At 41.9% G+C, this 17608-nt stretch overlaps 2 protein-coding genes and 1 pseudogene across 3 annotated transcripts; all 3 read right to left on the bottom strand.

The window, feature by feature from the left end:
• Positions 1-49: 49 nt before the first annotated feature.
• LOC126618379 (uncharacterized) lies at positions 50-13427 on the bottom strand. Of its 2 annotated transcripts, XR_007621671.1 has the most exons (3): positions 12799-13427; positions 10827-10939; positions 50-478 (listed from the first exon to the last, which is right to left on the bottom strand). XR_007621671.1 is itself a non-coding variant. In XM_050286422.1 (2 exons), exons 1-2 carry the CDS (start codon positions 13342-13344, stop codon positions 10877-10879), a joined length of 609 nt encoding a protein of 202 aa, XP_050142379.1. In that variant the 5' UTR covers positions 13345-13426; the 3' UTR covers positions 10434-10876. The 2 variants fall into 2 exon arrangements, 1 of the variants encoding a protein (XP_050142379.1); XM_050286422.1 differs by lacking the exon at positions 50-478 and having other exon boundaries at positions 10434-10939; positions 12799-13426.
• Positions 721-3754, bottom strand: LOC126618381 (protein TIC 20-II, chloroplastic-like; annotated as a pseudogene).
• A 417-nt stretch (positions 13428-13844) lies between the features above and the next one.
• LOC126618364 (uncharacterized) lies at positions 13845-17174 on the bottom strand. Its single transcript, XM_050286402.1, has 2 exons — positions 14955-17174; positions 13845-14181 (listed from the first exon to the last, which is right to left on the bottom strand). The coding sequence occupies exon 1, from the start codon at positions 16987-16989 to the stop codon at positions 14989-14991; it is 2001 nt and encodes a 666-aa protein (XP_050142359.1). The 5' UTR covers positions 16990-17174; the 3' UTR covers positions 13845-14181; positions 14955-14988.
• Positions 17175-17608: the final 434 nt, after the last annotated feature.

Genomic DNA, 17608 nt, shown 5'->3' with positions numbered 1-17608 from the left:
CAAACAAAGGGAAAATGTAAACATATCATGCCTGCCGTAAAAACTAAAAGAACTAAAAACCTCAACATATATTATCACAAAAGAAACTCAATACACAACTCATGTCATTGTATCTATAATATGTAAACTTGAACTGATATAACAATTGACATAAGTTTCAAGAAAACTAGTCACCCAAAACCAACCAACCCGATCCCATCCCTCCCTGTCTCACCCTACTAAATTTATAGATCCTTTAATCTTCATTTTATCTTCCATACTCTCTCTCGCCTTTACCAAAATTGTTCTAATTTTCCCCACAAAGACACAAATTTCCTTGTTTCCAAAAAAAAAAAAAAAGACACAAATTTCAGTCCAACATGTACATATATACAGCATAGCAAACAACCAAGCACACATACTTAAACCTTAGGACCTGCCAAACTAGAACCTTTGACATCCACTTCAGAGAAAAGAAGACCCAACAAGAGCTTATAAAGTCCCCCAAGTTGATTAAGTTAACTTCAATCATATCTCTGCCTGCACAACCTATGAATCGGCCCTCAGCTCACTTTTCCGACCAACTCCATACCCAAGATTAAGTGATTCATTCTGCACAGTTTTTATTCAACAACTTTAGCACCAGCTCAATTAGACACAAAAAAATTTACTTGAAAGCAGTACTAAGAAAACATCGACTGACGTGATAATTGGTGACATTATACAACACAAATGCCATACCTAAATTGGTACAAGTTGATTTTTTCAAAGCTGCCGGCCAGCGGCATCAACAACGAAGGGCAGGTACGGAGTCTGACCCAAAATACAGCTAACCAAACCATAAACGAAGCAAAACAAGGCTCACGAAAACACCATTATGCCCCCCCATACCATGAGCTTGTACCATAACCCGAACTGAAAATCCTCTGGACGAGCAACAACACCAACAACACGTCGAGCGTCATTGCCTGTATTGCATTGAACCGCACATAATGGTTGAAGTTAAGGTGTTCAATGACGCCTAAGTAGAGGGCGAAGAAGGCCATGAAGTTCGAGTAAGGGTCAACAACAAGATCAAGGGTTCAAAGAGGAAACCCAATTTGGGAAATTGCATAAACAGGTAGCGATCATACTAGAGGGAGTTGAAGAAAGGAAAGGTGTAAGCGACGGCAGCGATCAACCGATCTGTGGCGGGGGTTGGTGTGCTGCAAGTAATGGTGGAGGATTTAGGTTTGGATTTTCGGTTGACAAATTGAGGAAAGGAGAGTGACCAGACAAACAGGGTTGAGGGGAAGGCGCGCAAGCAGAGGGAATGTAAGATTTTGGGATTAAGATTTTAGGGGTAATGAAGAGGTGAAGGAGATAGGCCATAACCACTAGCTGCGACGTTTGAGTTGCGAGTTGCTTTGTGTCGTGTGTTAAAGAGTAAGAGAGTGAAAGAAAGATTGAGCAATGGGCTTGGATATTTTAGTAGTCACTTTATTGGGCCAGTAATTGAGGCCCAAGTTGAGCCCAAGATTCACTAATACAACAAGTGCCAAATTAATTAAGGCCCAACTTATATAGAAGGAATTCACTGCTATCATGGAATCCCGTCTAATACAACAACAACAACAACAACAACAAAGCCTTTTCCCACTAAGTGGGGTCGGCTATATGAATCCTAGAACGCCATTGCGCTCGGTTTTGTGTCATGTCCTCCGTTAGATCCAAGTACTCTAAGTCTTTTCTTAGAGTCTCTTCCAAAGTTGTCCTAGGTCTTCCTCTACCCCTTCGGCCCTGAACCTCTGTCCCGTAGTCACATCTTCGAACCGGAGCGTCAGTCGGCCTTCTTTGCACATGTTCAAAATCACCGGAGCCGATTTTCTCTCATCTTTCCTACAATTTCGGCTACTCCTACTTTACCTCGGATATCCTCATTCCCAATCTTATCCTTTCTCGTGTGCCCACACATCCCACGAAGCATCCTCATCTCCGCTACACCCATTTTGTGTACGTGTTGATGCTTCACCACCCAACATTCTGTGCCATACAACATCGCTAGCCTTATTGCCGTCCTATAAAATTTTCCCTTGAGCTTCAGTGGCCTACGACGGTCACACAACACGCCGGATGCACTCTTTCCATCCAGCTCGTATTCTATGGTTGAGATCTCCATCTAATTCTCCGTTCTCTTGCAAGATAGATCCTAGGTAGCGAAAACGATCGCTTTTTGTGATCTTCGCTAGATTGCTCCGGTCATTAGTGTGGATAAGTATATAAATGGATAGAGATAGGAAAGCAAACACAAGATGTACGTGGTTCACCCAGATTGGCTACGTCCACGGAATAGAAGAGTTCTCATTAATTGTGAAGGGTTTACACAAGTACATAGGTTCAAGCTCTCATTTAGTGAGTACAAGTGAATGATTTAGTACAAATGACATTAGGAAATATTGTGGGAGAATGATCTCGTAATCACGAAACTTCTAAGTATCGGAGTGTGGTGTCGTCTTGACTTGCCTTATCTGTCTCATAGGTAGATGTGGCATCTTCTCTGGAAGTACTCTTCCTCCATCCAGGGGTGGTATCTTTAACTGGTGGAGATGCACAAGGTAATGTATCAATTTCACTTGAAGCTTACTTGTAGTTTCAGGCTTGGTCAAGCGCGATACAAACCATGTAGTAGGAGTCCCCCAAGTCGCCGAGCTAGGGGGTCTGCTGAAAGAGGTGACAGACAAGGTAAGCAATCAGAGCTCCGACTGATTGTTCACCTTCTCCCCATCTTGCAGCAGCATGAAGGATAAAGAGAAGAAAAATGAGAAGAGATGATATGAGATACTTTTGCTTTTGAAGAAGTAACTTTCCACAGGCTTATTCTTGAACTGAGCTGGAGGGTTTTCTGGTTTCCTCCAGAGTATAAGGCCGACTGAAGAATTTGAGGGTCAAAACAAGTCCATCAAATCTAGAGTACGTTCCACCCTGCTGATATGGGATACTTTTGCTTTTGACAGAGTAATGAATGTATCGGCACGTGTGCTGTTACGCTTGTCTCCACATGCTTCCTTGTATCCTTCGCACTTGCCCTATCTGTTCCTCAAGCAGATGCGGAATCTTCCCTGGAAACATAAGATGTTGAAGATGAGTACTCGAGAGCAATGCCAGGTAAGTAATCAGGTAAGGGGTTCCAGGCAGTCAGTTCCTGGCTGGAAGCTTGATTCCAAGTGCTGACTGATTGTTCTCTTTCTCCTTGTCTTGCAGGTAAAAACAAGGCCAAAAGAAAAGACAGGGAAAAAGCATGATATGGGATACTCTTGCTTTTAACCCTGATGATATGAGATATTCTTGCTCTAGTATAGCTTGTTTGCAGAGGTATTATCGGGGGGAAAGAAAGCTGAATATTTCGAAAGGCTTCGTTGGGAGTGCCCTCTCAGATATGATGAAGGGTTGAGCATTTTTGCAGGTCTGCCTGTCCGTTGGGGATGGAGGTCGACATATATAGGAGTCTCCCTAACAACAAGTAGTAATGCTATTCCTTTACCCTGCTTGGTCATAGCACGGTAGTGGGAGCTGCCAGTTTCACATGTTTTAACTCTGTCAGAGCACTTTGAAAAAGTGGTCTGTGGTATCTGGCTCTCGAGATTCGGAGAACGATGCCTCTTCGATTTTTGAGAAAGCAATCATGCTGGGGGTATGACTCTCGAGATTCGGAGGGTGGTGCCTCTTCGATTTTGGAGCAAGCAATCTTGTTGGGAGTGTTGTCTCGAATGTGAGTAAAGGTTGGGCATGTTTGCTAGTCTACCTTGCCACGAAGCACAAATGTTGACACACAGGGACTTTCCAATTATCCAGCAATGGTACTGTTCCTTTACCCTCTCTTCGATTTTGAGAAAGTAGTCATGTTGGGAGTCTGGCTCTCGAGATTCGGAGGACGGTGCCTCTTCGATTTTGGAGCAAGCAATCTTATTGGGAGTGTTTTCTCGAATGTGAGTAAAGGTTGGGCATGTTTGCTAGTCTACCTTGCCACGAAGCACAGAGGTTGACACACAGGGACTTTCCAATTATCCAGCAGTGGTACTGTTCCTTTACAGTTGTGGGTAATAATATGGTAGCTAGACCTTCAAAATTTATGTGTCTAAACTTTTGTTAGTGCTGTTTCTTTGCTATTCTTTTACCTTTCTTGGTCAGAGCGTTGTAGTGGGAGCTGCAAGCTTCACGTGCTCAACTTTGGCAGAGAACTTTGGCAAAGTTATTTGTGGTACCCATGAGCTATTGTTGCATGTGGGAAGTGGGTGATTGAACAGTAAGATTCATGTGCTTTCTACTTCACTAGAAGTCTTCGACAGAATGCCCATAATTTCTGCAAAGCTGAGTGTGCGTGTGACAGGTGTTGACAAGGCTAGAAAAGTAGGTGCCTCTTCGATTTCTGAGATCGGCCCTCGTGGTCTCTGAGCAGCCCAGCTTTTGAGAAAGCGAGCGCCTCTTCGATTGATTCGGAGAACGATGCCTCATCGATTTTTGAGAAAGCAATCATGCTGGGGGTCTGGCTCTCAAGATTCGGGGAGCAGTGTCTCTTCGATTTTTGAGAAAGTAATCATGTTGGGAGTCTGGCTCTCGAGATTCGGAGGGCGGTGCCTCTTCGATTTTGGAGCAAGCAATCTTGTTGGGAGTGTTTTCTCGAATGTGAGTAAAGGTTGGGCATGTTTGCTAGTCTACCTTGCCACGAAGCACAGAGGTTGACACACAGGGACTTTCCAATTATCCAGCAATGGTACTGTTCCTTTACCCTCTCTTCGATTTTTAAGAAAGTAGTCATGTTGGGAGTCTGGCTCTCGAGATTCGGAGGACGGTGCCTCTTCGATTTTGGAGCAAGCAATCTTATTGGGAGTGTTTTCTCGAATGTGAGTAAAGGTTGGGCATGTTTGCTAGTCTACCTTGCCACGAAGCACAGAGGTTGACACACAGGGACTTTCCAATTATCCAGCAGTGGTACTGTTCCTTTACCCTTGTGGGTAATAATATGGTAGCTAGACCTTCAAAATTTATGGGTCTAAACTTTGTTAGTGCTGTTTCTTTGCTATTCTTTTACCCTTCTTGGTCAGAGCGATGTAGTGGGAGCTGCAAGCTTCACGTGCTCAACTTTGGCAGAGAACTTTGGCAAAGTTATCTGTGGTACCCATGAGCTATTGTTGCGTGTGGGAAGTGGGTGATTGAACAGTAAGATTCATGTGTTTTCTACTTCCCCAGAAGTCTTTGACAGAATGCCCATAATTTCCGCAAAACTGAGTGTGCGTGTGACAGGTGCTGACAAGGCTGGAAAAGGCTGGAAAAGTAAGTGCCTCTTCGATTTCTGATATCGGCCCTCGTGGTCTCTGGGGAGCCCAGCTTTTGAGAAAGCGAGCGCCTCTTCGATTTTTGAGATCGGCCTTCGTGGTCTTTGAGCAGCCCAACTTTTGAGAAAGCAAACGCCTCTTCGATTTCTGAGATCAACCCTCGTGATCTCTAAGCAGCCCAGCTTTTGAGAAAGCAAACGCCTCTTCGATTTCTGAGCAGCCGCCTCTTCGATTTCTGAGCAGGCGCCTCTTCGATTTCTGAAGCTTCGTCGAGTGCAGATTTTTATAGGGGCTGGCATTAAGTTCCAAAGCACACTTGAATCTCCACCAGTAGAAGCTTCATTCTTGCACTTCTAAGATCTTGATTTGTCCGACCTCTTCTCTCTTCAACACCTTTGAAAATGTCTGGCCCCTCCGACCGTCGTTTTGACTTGAACCTTGTTGAAGAGGCAGCCCCGCCTTCTCCAGACAACATATGGCGCCCATCCTTCGTCTCCCCTACTGGTCCTCTTACCGTTGGGGATTCCGTGATGAAGAATGATATGACCGCTGCGGTGGTGGCCAGGAACCTTCTCACTCCCAAAGATAACAGACTACTTTCCAAACGGTCTGATGAGTTAGCTGTTAAGGATTCGCTGGCTCTCAGTGTTCAGTGTGCAGGTTCTGTGTCTAATATGGCCCAACGCCTATTTGCTCGAACCCGCCAAGTTGAATCATTGGCGGCTGAAGTGATGAGTCTCAAACAGGAGATTAGAGGGCTCAAGCATGAGAATAAACAGTTGCACCGGCTCGCACATGACTATGCTACAAACATGAAGAGGAAGCTTGACCAGATGAAGGAAACTGATGGTCAGGTTTTACTTGATCATCAGAGATTTGTGGGTTTGTTCCAAAGGCATTTATTGCCTTCGTCTTCTGGGGCTGTACCGCGTAATGAAGCTCCAAATGATCAACCTCTGATGCCTCCTCCTTCTAGGGTTCTGTCCAGTACTGAGGCTCCAAATGATCCCCCTCCGGTGCCTTCTCTTTCTGGGGCTCTACCGACTGCTGAGACTTCTCCTAAGCAACCTTTGTGAAGGCTCCCTCTTGTGTGCTTATTTTGACTCATGTATATTTACATATTTGTAGCTTATCGGGGATATCAATAAATAAGCTTTCCTTCATTTCAACGTATTGTGTTAAATACACCAAAGCCTTCTTCGCTAAGTTCTTTGAATTTTCTTTTGTTAAAGCTTGTATGTTGAAGCTTTCTGAGTGGAGCATGTAGGTTGGGGTAGTGTTCTCTTAATTTCCCGAATGAGGAAAACTTCTCGGTTGGAGACTTGGAAAATCCAAGTCACTGAGTGGGATCGGCTATATGAATCTTAGAACGCCATTGTGCTCGATCCTGTGTCATGTCCTTCGTTAGATCCAAGTACTCTAAGTCTTTTCTTAGAGTCTCTTCCAAAGTTTTCCTAGGTCTTCCTCTACCCCTTCGGCCCTGAACCTCTGTCCCATAGTCGCATCTTCTAATCGGAACGTCAGTAGGCCTTCTTTGCACATGTCCAAACCACCGTAACCGATTTTCTCTCATCTTTCCTTCAATTTCGGCTACTCCTACTTTACCCCGGATATCCTCATTCCTAATCTTATCCTTTCTCGTGTGCCCACACATCCAACGAAGCATCCTCATCTCCGCTACACCCATTTTGTGTACGTGTTGATGTTTCACCGCCCAACATTCTGTGCCATACAGCATCGCCGGCCTTATTGCCGTCCTATAAAATTTTCCCTTGAGCTTCAGTGGCATACGGCGGTCACACAACACGCCGGATGCACTCTTCCACTTCATCCATCCAGCTTGTATTCTATGGTTGAGATCTCCATCTAATTCTCCGTTCTTTTGCAAGATAGATCCTAGGTAACGAAAACGGTCGCTCTTTGGTATTTCTTGATCTCCGATCCTCACCCCTAACTCGTTTTGGCCTCCATTTGCACTGAACTTGCACTCCATATATTCTGTCTTTGATCGGCTTAGGCGAAGACCTTTAGATTCCAACACTTCTCTCCAAAGGTTAAGCTTTGCATTTACCCCTTCCTGAGTTTCATCTATCAACACTATATCGTCTGCGAAAAGCATACACCAAGGAATATCATCTTGAATATGTCGTGTTAACTCATCCATTACCAACGCAAAAAGGTAAGGACTTAAGGATGAGCCTTGATGTAATCCTACAGTTATGGGAAAGCTTTCGGTTTGTCCTTCATGAGTTCTTACGGCAGTCTTTGCTCCTTCATACATATCCTTTATAGCTTGGATATATGCTACTCGTACTCCTTTCTTCTCTAAAATCCTCCAAAGAATGTCTCTTGGGACCCTATCATACGCTTTTTCCAAATCTATAAAGACCATGTGTAAATTCTTTTTCCCATCTCTATATCTTTCCATCAATCTTCGTAAGAGATAGATTGCTTCCATGGTTGAGCGCCCTGGCATGAACCCGAATTGGTTGTCCGAAACCCGTGTCTCTTGCCTCAATCTATGCTCAATGACTCTCTCCCAGAGCTTCATTGTATGACTCATTAGCTTAATACCCCTATAGTTCATGCAATTTTGTACGTCGCCCTTATTCTTGTAGATAGGCACCAAAGTGCTCATTCGCCACTCATTTGGCATCTTCTTCGTTTTCAAAATCCTATTGAAAAGGTCAGTGAGCCATGTTATACCTGTCTCTCCCAAAAGTTTCCACACTTCGATTGGTATATCGTCTGGGCCTATTGCTTTTTTATGCTTCATCTTCTTCAAAGCTACAACCACTTCTTCCTTCCGGATTCGACGATAAAAAGAGTAGTTTCTACACTCTTCTGAGTTACTCAACTCCCCTAAAGAAGCACTCATTTCATGTCCTTCATTGAAAAGATTATGAAAATAACCTCTCCATCTGTCTTTAACCGCGTTCTCTGTAGCAAGAACCTTTCCATCCTCATCCTTGATGCACCTCACTTGGTTTAGGTCCCTTGTCTTCTTTTCCCTTGCTCTAGATAGTTTATAGATATCCAACTCTCCTTCTTTGGTATCTAGTCGTTTATACATATCGTCGTAAGCCGCTAACTTAGCTTCTCTGACAGCTTTCTTCGCCTCTTGCTTCGCTTTTCTATACCTTTCACCATTTTCATCAGTCCTCTCCTTGTATAAGGCTTTACAACATTCCTTCTTAGCCTTCACCTTTGTTTGTACCTCCTCATTCCACCACCAAGATTCCTTTTGGTGTGGGGCAAAGCCCTTGGACTCTCCTAATACCTCTTTTGCTACTTTTCGGATACAACTAGCCATGGAATCCCACATTTGGCTAGCTTCCCCCTCTCTATCCCACACACATTGGGTGATTACCTTCTCTTTGAAAATGGCTTGTTTTTCTTCTTTTAGATTCCACCATCTAGTCCTTGGGCACTTCCAAGTCTTGTTCTTTTGTCTTACTCTTTTGATATGTACATCCATCACCAACAAGCGATGTTGATTAGCCACGCTCTCTCCTGGTATAACTTTGCAATCCTTACAAGTTATACGATCCCCTTTCCTCATTAGAAGAAAATCTATTTGTGTTTTTGACGACCCACTCTTGTAGGTGATCACATGTTCTTCTCTCTTCTTAAAGAAGGTGTTGGCTAAGAAGAGATCATATGCCATTGCAAAATCCAAGATAGCTTCCCCATCCTCGTTTCTCTCCCCAAAACCATGGCCACCATGAAAACCTCCATAGTTGCCTGTCTCCCTGCCCACGTGTCCATTTAAATCTCCTCCTATAAATAACTTCTCCGTCTGAGCAATTCCTTGCACCAAGTCTCCAAGATCTTCCCAAAATTTCTCCTTCGAACTCGTATCCAACCCTACTTGAGGTGCGTACGCACTAATCACATTGATAAGTTCTTGTCCTATTACAATCTTGATTGCCATGATTCTATCTCCTACCCTCTTGACATCTACAACATCTTGTACCAAGGTCTTGTCCACGATGATGCCAACACCGTTTCTCGTTCTATTTGTGCCCGAATACCAAAGTTTAAACCCTGAGTTTTCTAGATCCTTTGCCTTACTACCAACCCACTTAGTTTCTTGTAGGCACATAATATTTATCCTTCTCCTCACCATAACTTCCACTACTTCCATAGATTTTCCCGTTAAGGTTCCTATATTCCACGTTCCTAAACGCATTTTGCTCTCTTGAACTCTACCCTTCTGTCCTAGCTTCTTCACCCTCCCCCGTCTAATAGGATCAAAGTACTTCTTTTGTGTGTCCCGGGTAAAGTTGATAGGAGCATATGCTCCCAAACAACTTTGAGTGGAGTCGTTCGAAAAGAAGTTTCTATGGCCCCCTTGCTCATTTAACACTGCATCCGGGTGCCGATGGAGATACAGCGACCCTTGCTCACTTATCACTGTGCTCAGGCCACACAGCGCGCCACTTACGGGTGACGCCCTAGCTTTAGCGCGATTTTGTTCTGGATTCATTTTCATAAGGATTCGACGTGATCATGGAGTGCCGGCTGTCGACTACCTGACGCCGTTTATGGCATTAAAATTTAGTATTATAGGAGTCAACATTATTGTACCACATTGTGTTCGCTGGGCTCATATCTACTAGAAGAGAATGACTTGCATAAAGCGGGTGACCACTATGTGGCGTTTCGGTCTAATAATATATTGCTGTGTAAGTTTTTTTTTTTTTTTTTTTTTTTTTTTTTTTATGATTAGAATCCCGTCTAATCATAAAAAAAAAACTTACACAGCAATATATTATTAGACCGAAACGCCACATAGTGGTCACCCGCTTTATGCAAGTCATTCTCTTCTAGTAGATATGAGCCCAGCGAACACAATGTGGTACAATAATGTTGACTCCTATAATACTAAATTTTAATGCCATAAACTGCTAAATGGGCGACCCCAAGCCAACAATGATCCCCGTTTTACAAGGTGGGTGGGGGGCGTCTACCGTAGCCAGCCTTACCCTTACTTTGCAAACACAAAACTCATGCCATAAACTGCTATGTTACAAAATTTTCAGACTTGAAGCTACAAAATGTACCGACATAAAGAAATAATATGTCAAACAAAGGAAGGGAAAATGCAAACACATATCATGCCTGCCGTAAAAACTAAAAGAACTAAAAACCTCAACATATATTATCACAAAAGAAACTCAATACACAACTCATGTCATTGTATCTATAATATGTAAACTTGAAATGATATAACAATTGACATAAATTTCAAGAAAACTAGTCACCCAAAACCAACCAACTCGATCCCATCCCTCCCTGTCTCACCCTACTAAATTTATAGATCCTTTAATCTTCATTTTCTCTTCCATACTCTCTCTCGTCTTTACCAAAATTGTTCTAATTTTCCGCACAAAGACACAAGTTTCAGGCCAACATGTACATACATACAGCATAGCAAGCAACCAAGCACACATACTTAAACCTTAGGACCTGCCAAACTAGAACCTTTGACATCCACTTCAGAGAAAAGAAGACCCAACAAGAGCTTATAAGGTCCCCCAAGTTGATTGAGTTAACTTCAATCATATCTCTGCCTGCACAACCTATGAATCGGCCCTCAGCTCACTTTTCCGACCAACTCCATACCCAAGATTCAGTGATTCATTCTGCACAATTTTTATTCAACAACTTTAGCACCAGCTCAATTAGACACAAAAAAATTTACTTGAAAGCAGTACTAAGAAAACATCAACCGGCATGATAATTAGTGACATTACATAATCCATAAAAGCAAGAATCACACCATAAATTTAGACGCATCCACTCAGAACTATCACATGCTCTATATGATAATCTCATCTACCAACAGTTGACACGGTAAGTGAAGAGTGGTATTTCTTAAACAACACAAAATATCAGCATAAAGAAGTTCAATTGAAGAATAAATAGAATAGTATGGGTAAGTACTAATCCGGACAAAGATCGAAGTGCCTCAACCAATTGATACTGCTTGGGTTCGCAATAATGAATCCTTGCAATTGAAGACTAGTTGAAAATCTTAAAAGGAAACCAAGATAACATCACAAGACAGAAAAGAAAAAAAAAAAAATATATATATATATATATATATATATATAGAAGAAAAAAAACACTTGAAATTTTAAAAGAAGAGTATATTCAAGTAACGTATCGGCTCCCAACAAATTTGTCTTGATGAAAATTCCTGTAATGTTAGTTTTCTGTCGCACAAAGATGAGTATACAATTGAAAATAATTTAAACCTCAAATATTGTCCTATACTCAATGAATATTGAATAATACATAGACCCTAGGCACAGACAGACAACAATCAGAGCAACAACAAAACTTTACAAACCGTTAGAAGCTACTGAGAATGTATCAAATGATTTCACAGGAATGAAATCTTCAGCATGGATTTAAAACACAATTGAAGCTACTGAGGATGTATTAACTCAACCGGACATAAAACACAGAGAAAGGAGGCAAAGCAAAACCCAAAAAATTAATAGGGAAGAATGTGCCGCATATTTAGCGCAGGAATCAAGCGTGTCCCAAAAGCTCCAGTTACTAAAAGAGTCAACAAAAATTTCATATGCCGTGCTACGCAGAGTTTGTGAGTTACGTGAAATTCTACAACCCACCATGTTCCACTAAATAGAATCCCTGTAGACTTGTGTACACTTTACCATTTGATGAGTCCACCACCACCACCGCTTATACTACTACCACCAACACCACAAACGATCACTCGCCACCATTTTGGATATTGGAAGTTTGAAACTAATAAAAACGCCCATAAATCAGATCACTAAGGCATCGTTTGGTAAACATGATTGGATTGGAATGGATAAGACACTACTTTTATAGGTATGCTGAAAAACGAAATGAAACAATTGTGAGCAATTTAGAGGTAGGAGAAGGATTACTCAAGAAGAAAAGTTTTCCATTCCAATCCTTCCCAAAATGGGAGGATTAGATGGGAAAAGTTTTCTTTATGTCTCCTCTTCTAATCCCCAGGCCTCACAATGAAAAATCATTCTCATCTACCTTCCATATGCCTTGAAATTAGAGGGTTATCCCTTTCAATCTAATCCTTTCTACCAAAATGAGCCCTAAAATGCTCATGAGAATCCATAGAAGTCTATTACAATCCACTACAATCTATGATAAAAAGTTTGTCACAATAAAATCCATATAGAATTCACTCAAAAGTCCATGTGGAGTCCATGAAAGCCAATTGAACTCCGTCAGAATCCTTTTAAAATCTCAACTGAATACACCTGATAAACCTAGGGGTTGGTTAGTGCCGAGTTGCCCACTCCTCACAAATTGTTTCAACCTATGAATTATGCGTGTTCTTTCTTAACTAATGAATTAGCTGAGAAAGCATAACATAGTTCCTAAGCAAAACATAATGAAACCATAGTAAATCCTAAAATTGGAAACCTTAATCAGATCAACAAAACCCCAGGACACAAAATGAAGCAGATTATAAGAAATTTACCTCGAACGACGACGAGCCGGATGGGGAAGGGGAATAGTGGTTGGTGTCCTGAGCGGCAGGATTGAAGTTGGGATCAGAAGGGTCAACGGCGGTGCAATCAGGCGGCGATTCGAAGAGGGAGAGAGAGAACTGCTTATCGACGACGCCGACATCAAAATAAATGAGGCCGGAGCTGGGCACATCGACTCTGATCCCCTTGACCGGAAACCAGAGGAAGAGCTCCTGAGCCGACACGCCCGATAAGTTGGCGATTCGGCCGAAAGACAGAAAGCCGGAAACGTTAAAATCGTAGAGCACCTGGTTCTCGAATTTGGCGTGACAGGGCTGCTCCAGCAACACTCGGAATTCTCCGGTGGTGGCGTTGAGAGAATAGTCGGTGATGCCCTTGGGGAGGAGGCCAATCGGCAGGCCCTGTTTCCGCAGGTGGTCGTAGATGCTCGACGACGGAGTTCCGCTGGCGGGGAGGGGGAGGAGGAACGCTACTACGACAAGGCAGAGGATCGAAACCCATATTTCAGAATTTAGGGATTTTGGAAAAGAACCCATCTTTCCTTCTTACCCTTTGTTCTGTGATTCCGGGTGAGATAGAGGAGAGAGAGAGAGAGCTTCTGTTTGTGTTTGTTGATTGGTTCTGATTTTTTATTTTTTTAATTTTTTTAATTTTTTTAATTTTTTTAATTTTTTTAATTTTTTTAATTTTTTTATATTTTTTTATTGGTGAGCGGGTTAAGTTAAAAGAATGCAGGCTGGAATGGATTGCTTATTTGGGTTTATCGGTTAAATGGACTTTCACCACCGCAATACAACAAGAAGCCAACCTCCTAATTAGTTTTTATCATTAACAAACAAAACAAAGAAAAATGATTTCACTAACAAATAACAAATTATTTTGGCGTGTGAATAATATTTGTCGTAAAAAATTGTAATTAACGTTAAAAATCTGCAATAAATGAAGGGAAAGAAAGTGATTTCCCATTTCCATGCTTTATTTCCAACATACCAAACACAAGCAGGTGTATCGGGAAGAAAAAGGCTGTGGAGATCTCTTGTGAAAACATATAAATAAGAAACTTTCAATTTGATTGTACTGAAAACTTCCAACAAACAGAACACATGAACAAGATGATCCATCAGAAGAAACCTTTGGCTGCCGCACATCGTCGACATTGATAAATAGCTGTATTCAACAACTGGAAAACAACAATGATGTAGTTTATTCAGATTTCTAAAGCCTAAGTTTACATAAAATGCAAAATCAAAAGGTGACTGTCTCAATCACCAAGTCTTCCCTTCAACTTGTTCTGAAGCGGTTAGCCTCTGCTATGCTATCGACTCAACAAAACCCTCGAGATACTTCATCTTCTCAAAATTCTAGTCCTCCACCTGTGGACATGAAAAACAAATGATCTAACGCGTTTGATTTCAACTGAAATCCAAAATGAATCCATAACATTGAAGGAAATCACACCCATGCAATGAAATATTTACCACCCACATAGATATATGAAAACAAAATAAAATACGGCTTTCTTTTGGCTTAAAATATCATGTGTATAAGACTAAGGCTAAGAATTCACCTAGCTAACAAACAGGAAGCCGTAGAAAATGATTAAAAGACCGGCATAGTTTCAATGAACATAACTTGGGCAAAGAAATATTATTTATTAGAAATGGATAGGCTTCTATACATAAGTTTATATATGTGTATGACTATGGTTCCCATCACTATACTCAATCATGGTGTTCTTCCAGTCTTGCTTTTCCTTTCCTCAAGCATAATAGTCTACGGTGTAACAGTGATCATATTCACCAGAGTTCAGAGTGCCACCGTCCAATGCCCTAACCCACTCAATGTTCCATACAATAGTACATGCCACCCAATGTATTATACTATCAGATTGTATATCAACAACCATTTTCCCCAAAAAAAGTCTGACTTTGACCTACAACGCGCAATTTTGCTACAACACTCCATGCACATAGTTATTGCTACTCTACGAGGCAATAACAATTTTTCCCAGTAACCACATCAGAGCTTTAAACCAATACAAAAACATACCATGCAAAAAAGGGAGAGGGCAAAGACAATATCAAACAACAAAGTAACAAACACTGTATGATATAAGCTTAAGGTTATGAGTTTGTGAAATAATCACCTGTCTAATGCTCCAATTTAACTAGTGGTTCAGATCAGTGCTTTCCTTTTTTCTTAGATTTTACAGGTACCACCCCATATGCCATGAGCCTAGAAGCTGGTAATTTTCTTGCAGCTTGGTGACGCCTTCTTCTAGCACTCCTCGATTCTGTTTTACCACCATTTGAGTCCCCTACTAGTTCTTTCCCATGTTCCCGGGCACTCATTGATGATTGCCCTGTGGCACCCTTTGATAAGCTCGAATCCTTAGCTGCATCACTTATTCTCAGCTTCTTGCGATTCTTTTTATTACCCACATTTCCTTGTCTGAAAATCTCTTTAGCTTTCTGCTTTATCTCCATTCTCTTGTTGTTGGGTACCTTCCACTCTTTCTCTGTGTAAGGAGCAAGCTTCTTTAAAGACACATATTGATTCAACTCCTTTTCATCCATCACTAATATCTCGGCAGTAGTCAAGCCATATCTATTAGGTTTTATTTTAGCATACTTGAATCTTGTCTTCAAGTCTCCAATTGTATCCTCATAATCCAACTTATAGTATTCATCCATCATCTCCTTCTTAGCTCTCTCCAATAAAGCTAATTTATGCTTTTTCTCTTGTTTATCTTCCTCACTCATTTCTTCTTCTTCTTCTTCTTCTTCCTCCTCTTCCTTTTCTTCTACTTCCTCCTCCTCTTCCTCTTCCTCTTCCTCTTCTTCATGGTCACAAACATTTTCCTTTTTCCGCTTCAAAACCTTCTCCCTGGCAGCTAAGAACCCATCACTAGACCCAACGGTTTCCCAACCTTTAGGAAGCCCAAGCAACTCATCCTCCTTATCAAAGTCCGGTTTCTCAATCTCATCATCCTCCTCCATATCACTATAACGCTCTAAGTCAGCATCCTCTGCCTGATAATACTCCTCACCGAAAGCCTTCTTCATCATCCTATCATATTCTTGGGGATCATATTCCTTCTCCAACTCCTTTGGATCAAATGTAGACTCCTCACCCTCCTTAAGCCCCGCAATCTCCATTATCTTCTTAACCTTCTCGTCGTTCTCCTTCTTCTTCAAATTCTTCAAATGCCTCAACTCCTCTTCCCTCTCCAACCTTGCAATCTCCATCCTCTCCTCCTTGCTCTTCCTCTGCTCCTTCCTCGCCTTGACCTTCTTCCTCACCGACCCCTCAACTTGCCTGGAATGCCCCATAATCCGATCACCTGCATTCTCCTGGAACCTGTACTCATACTCCTCCTGCCTTTCGATCTCCATCTCGTCCTCGGACACCATCTCCAAATCCTCATCCTTTAGCTCGGGATCCTTATCCTCCTTCCACAGCTGATCCTTAAAGAACTTCTTGAGAAACATAGCATTTTCATCCGATTCGGGGAAACACTCGTCCAATGCCTTCTCATACTGATCATTATCAACAGTATCATCATCATCATCATCATTCCCCGCAGCATTCTTATTCTTCTCTATCAAAAACTCACCATCATCATCATCCTCCTCGGCTGCAGCAGCCTGTAAGAATTCTCTCCTTATCCGCTCTTGCTCTTCGTTGTAAACCTTACTGTTTTTATCAATGTTCTTGTCATCCTCCTCCGCCAGTTCCGGGCCATCCTCCATCAAATGCTTAGCATTAACATCCTTCAAGTACATCTTCTTCTTATTCTTTGCCTTTCCCTCTCCTCCATTGTTTCCGATAATTTCAGTTCCATCAGAATTAAACAAAACAACATCTTTGTTTTTCAAGATAGGGTCTTGCTTTTTTACCTTGAGCAGACCATCCAAAAATTCCAATTCCCTCTTCTTGGAATTCGCCACATGGACGTAGTCGTCGTCCGATTCAAAATCCGGTTCAGAGTCTGAATCTTCGGAGGGGTCAGCCACGAGGCCTCGCTTCTTCAGTTCCTCGTAGCGTTGGAGCTCCTCCCGCTTCTTGTTGTGTTCGTACCTGCGAGCGAAATCTTCATTGATTTTGAGCTGCGGAACGTCGTCGTTTCCGTTTTCGTTCTCGGAGTCGCTTCCGCTGTCGAGTAGTTGAAGCCCGCCCATATTGTTTCCGCCGACTATCTGAGTTGCTGCTGCTTCTTCTTCCACAGTTAATTTCTATCTGAGTCGCTGCTGCTTCTTCTTCCTCAATTAATTTGGGGGCTGGGGCGGTGGCGGGGGTTTTTAGTATTTAGGGTTTCAGAGCATTCGACTCCACTAGCTTTGCTTCTGCTTGAAACTTGAAATGGACTCTCCTTTTATATATTTTTTTTATTTAGGACCGAAAATTATAAATTTCACTCGTTTCTTATTTTTGTTTTGGAATGTACTATCCACACATCCTCAAATTACTTCTCACACACTCCTTATTAATTTTTGTCCGTTGATCTTATTCAATTCATACGATCTGACGACCGAAAATTAAAAGGATATGAGAGAAGTAAAATGAGACGTGTGAATATCACACCCCTTTGTTTTAAACTTTTGTTGGAGGCAAAATGAAAATCACTTTTATTTCTTCTCAAGGCATCTTAAGTGGAAATTTTAGTGTACCGCTATTTATATTTAGTTGAAAATGAGAGATTTTAAGTCTGATTCTGCCAAAGAAGAATTTGACCCACATTATTGCTAGCCGATTGTAAGGCTCAATTTTCGCGTAAAGCTAAGTCCAACCTTCTCCTAG

This window comes from Malus sylvestris, chromosome 4, assembly GCF_916048215.2.
Source record: "Malus sylvestris chromosome 4, drMalSylv7.2, whole genome shotgun sequence".
NCBI lineage: Eukaryota > Viridiplantae > Streptophyta > Magnoliopsida > Rosales > Rosaceae > Malus > Malus sylvestris.
This window is presented reverse-complemented; position numbering and strand designations above follow the sequence as displayed.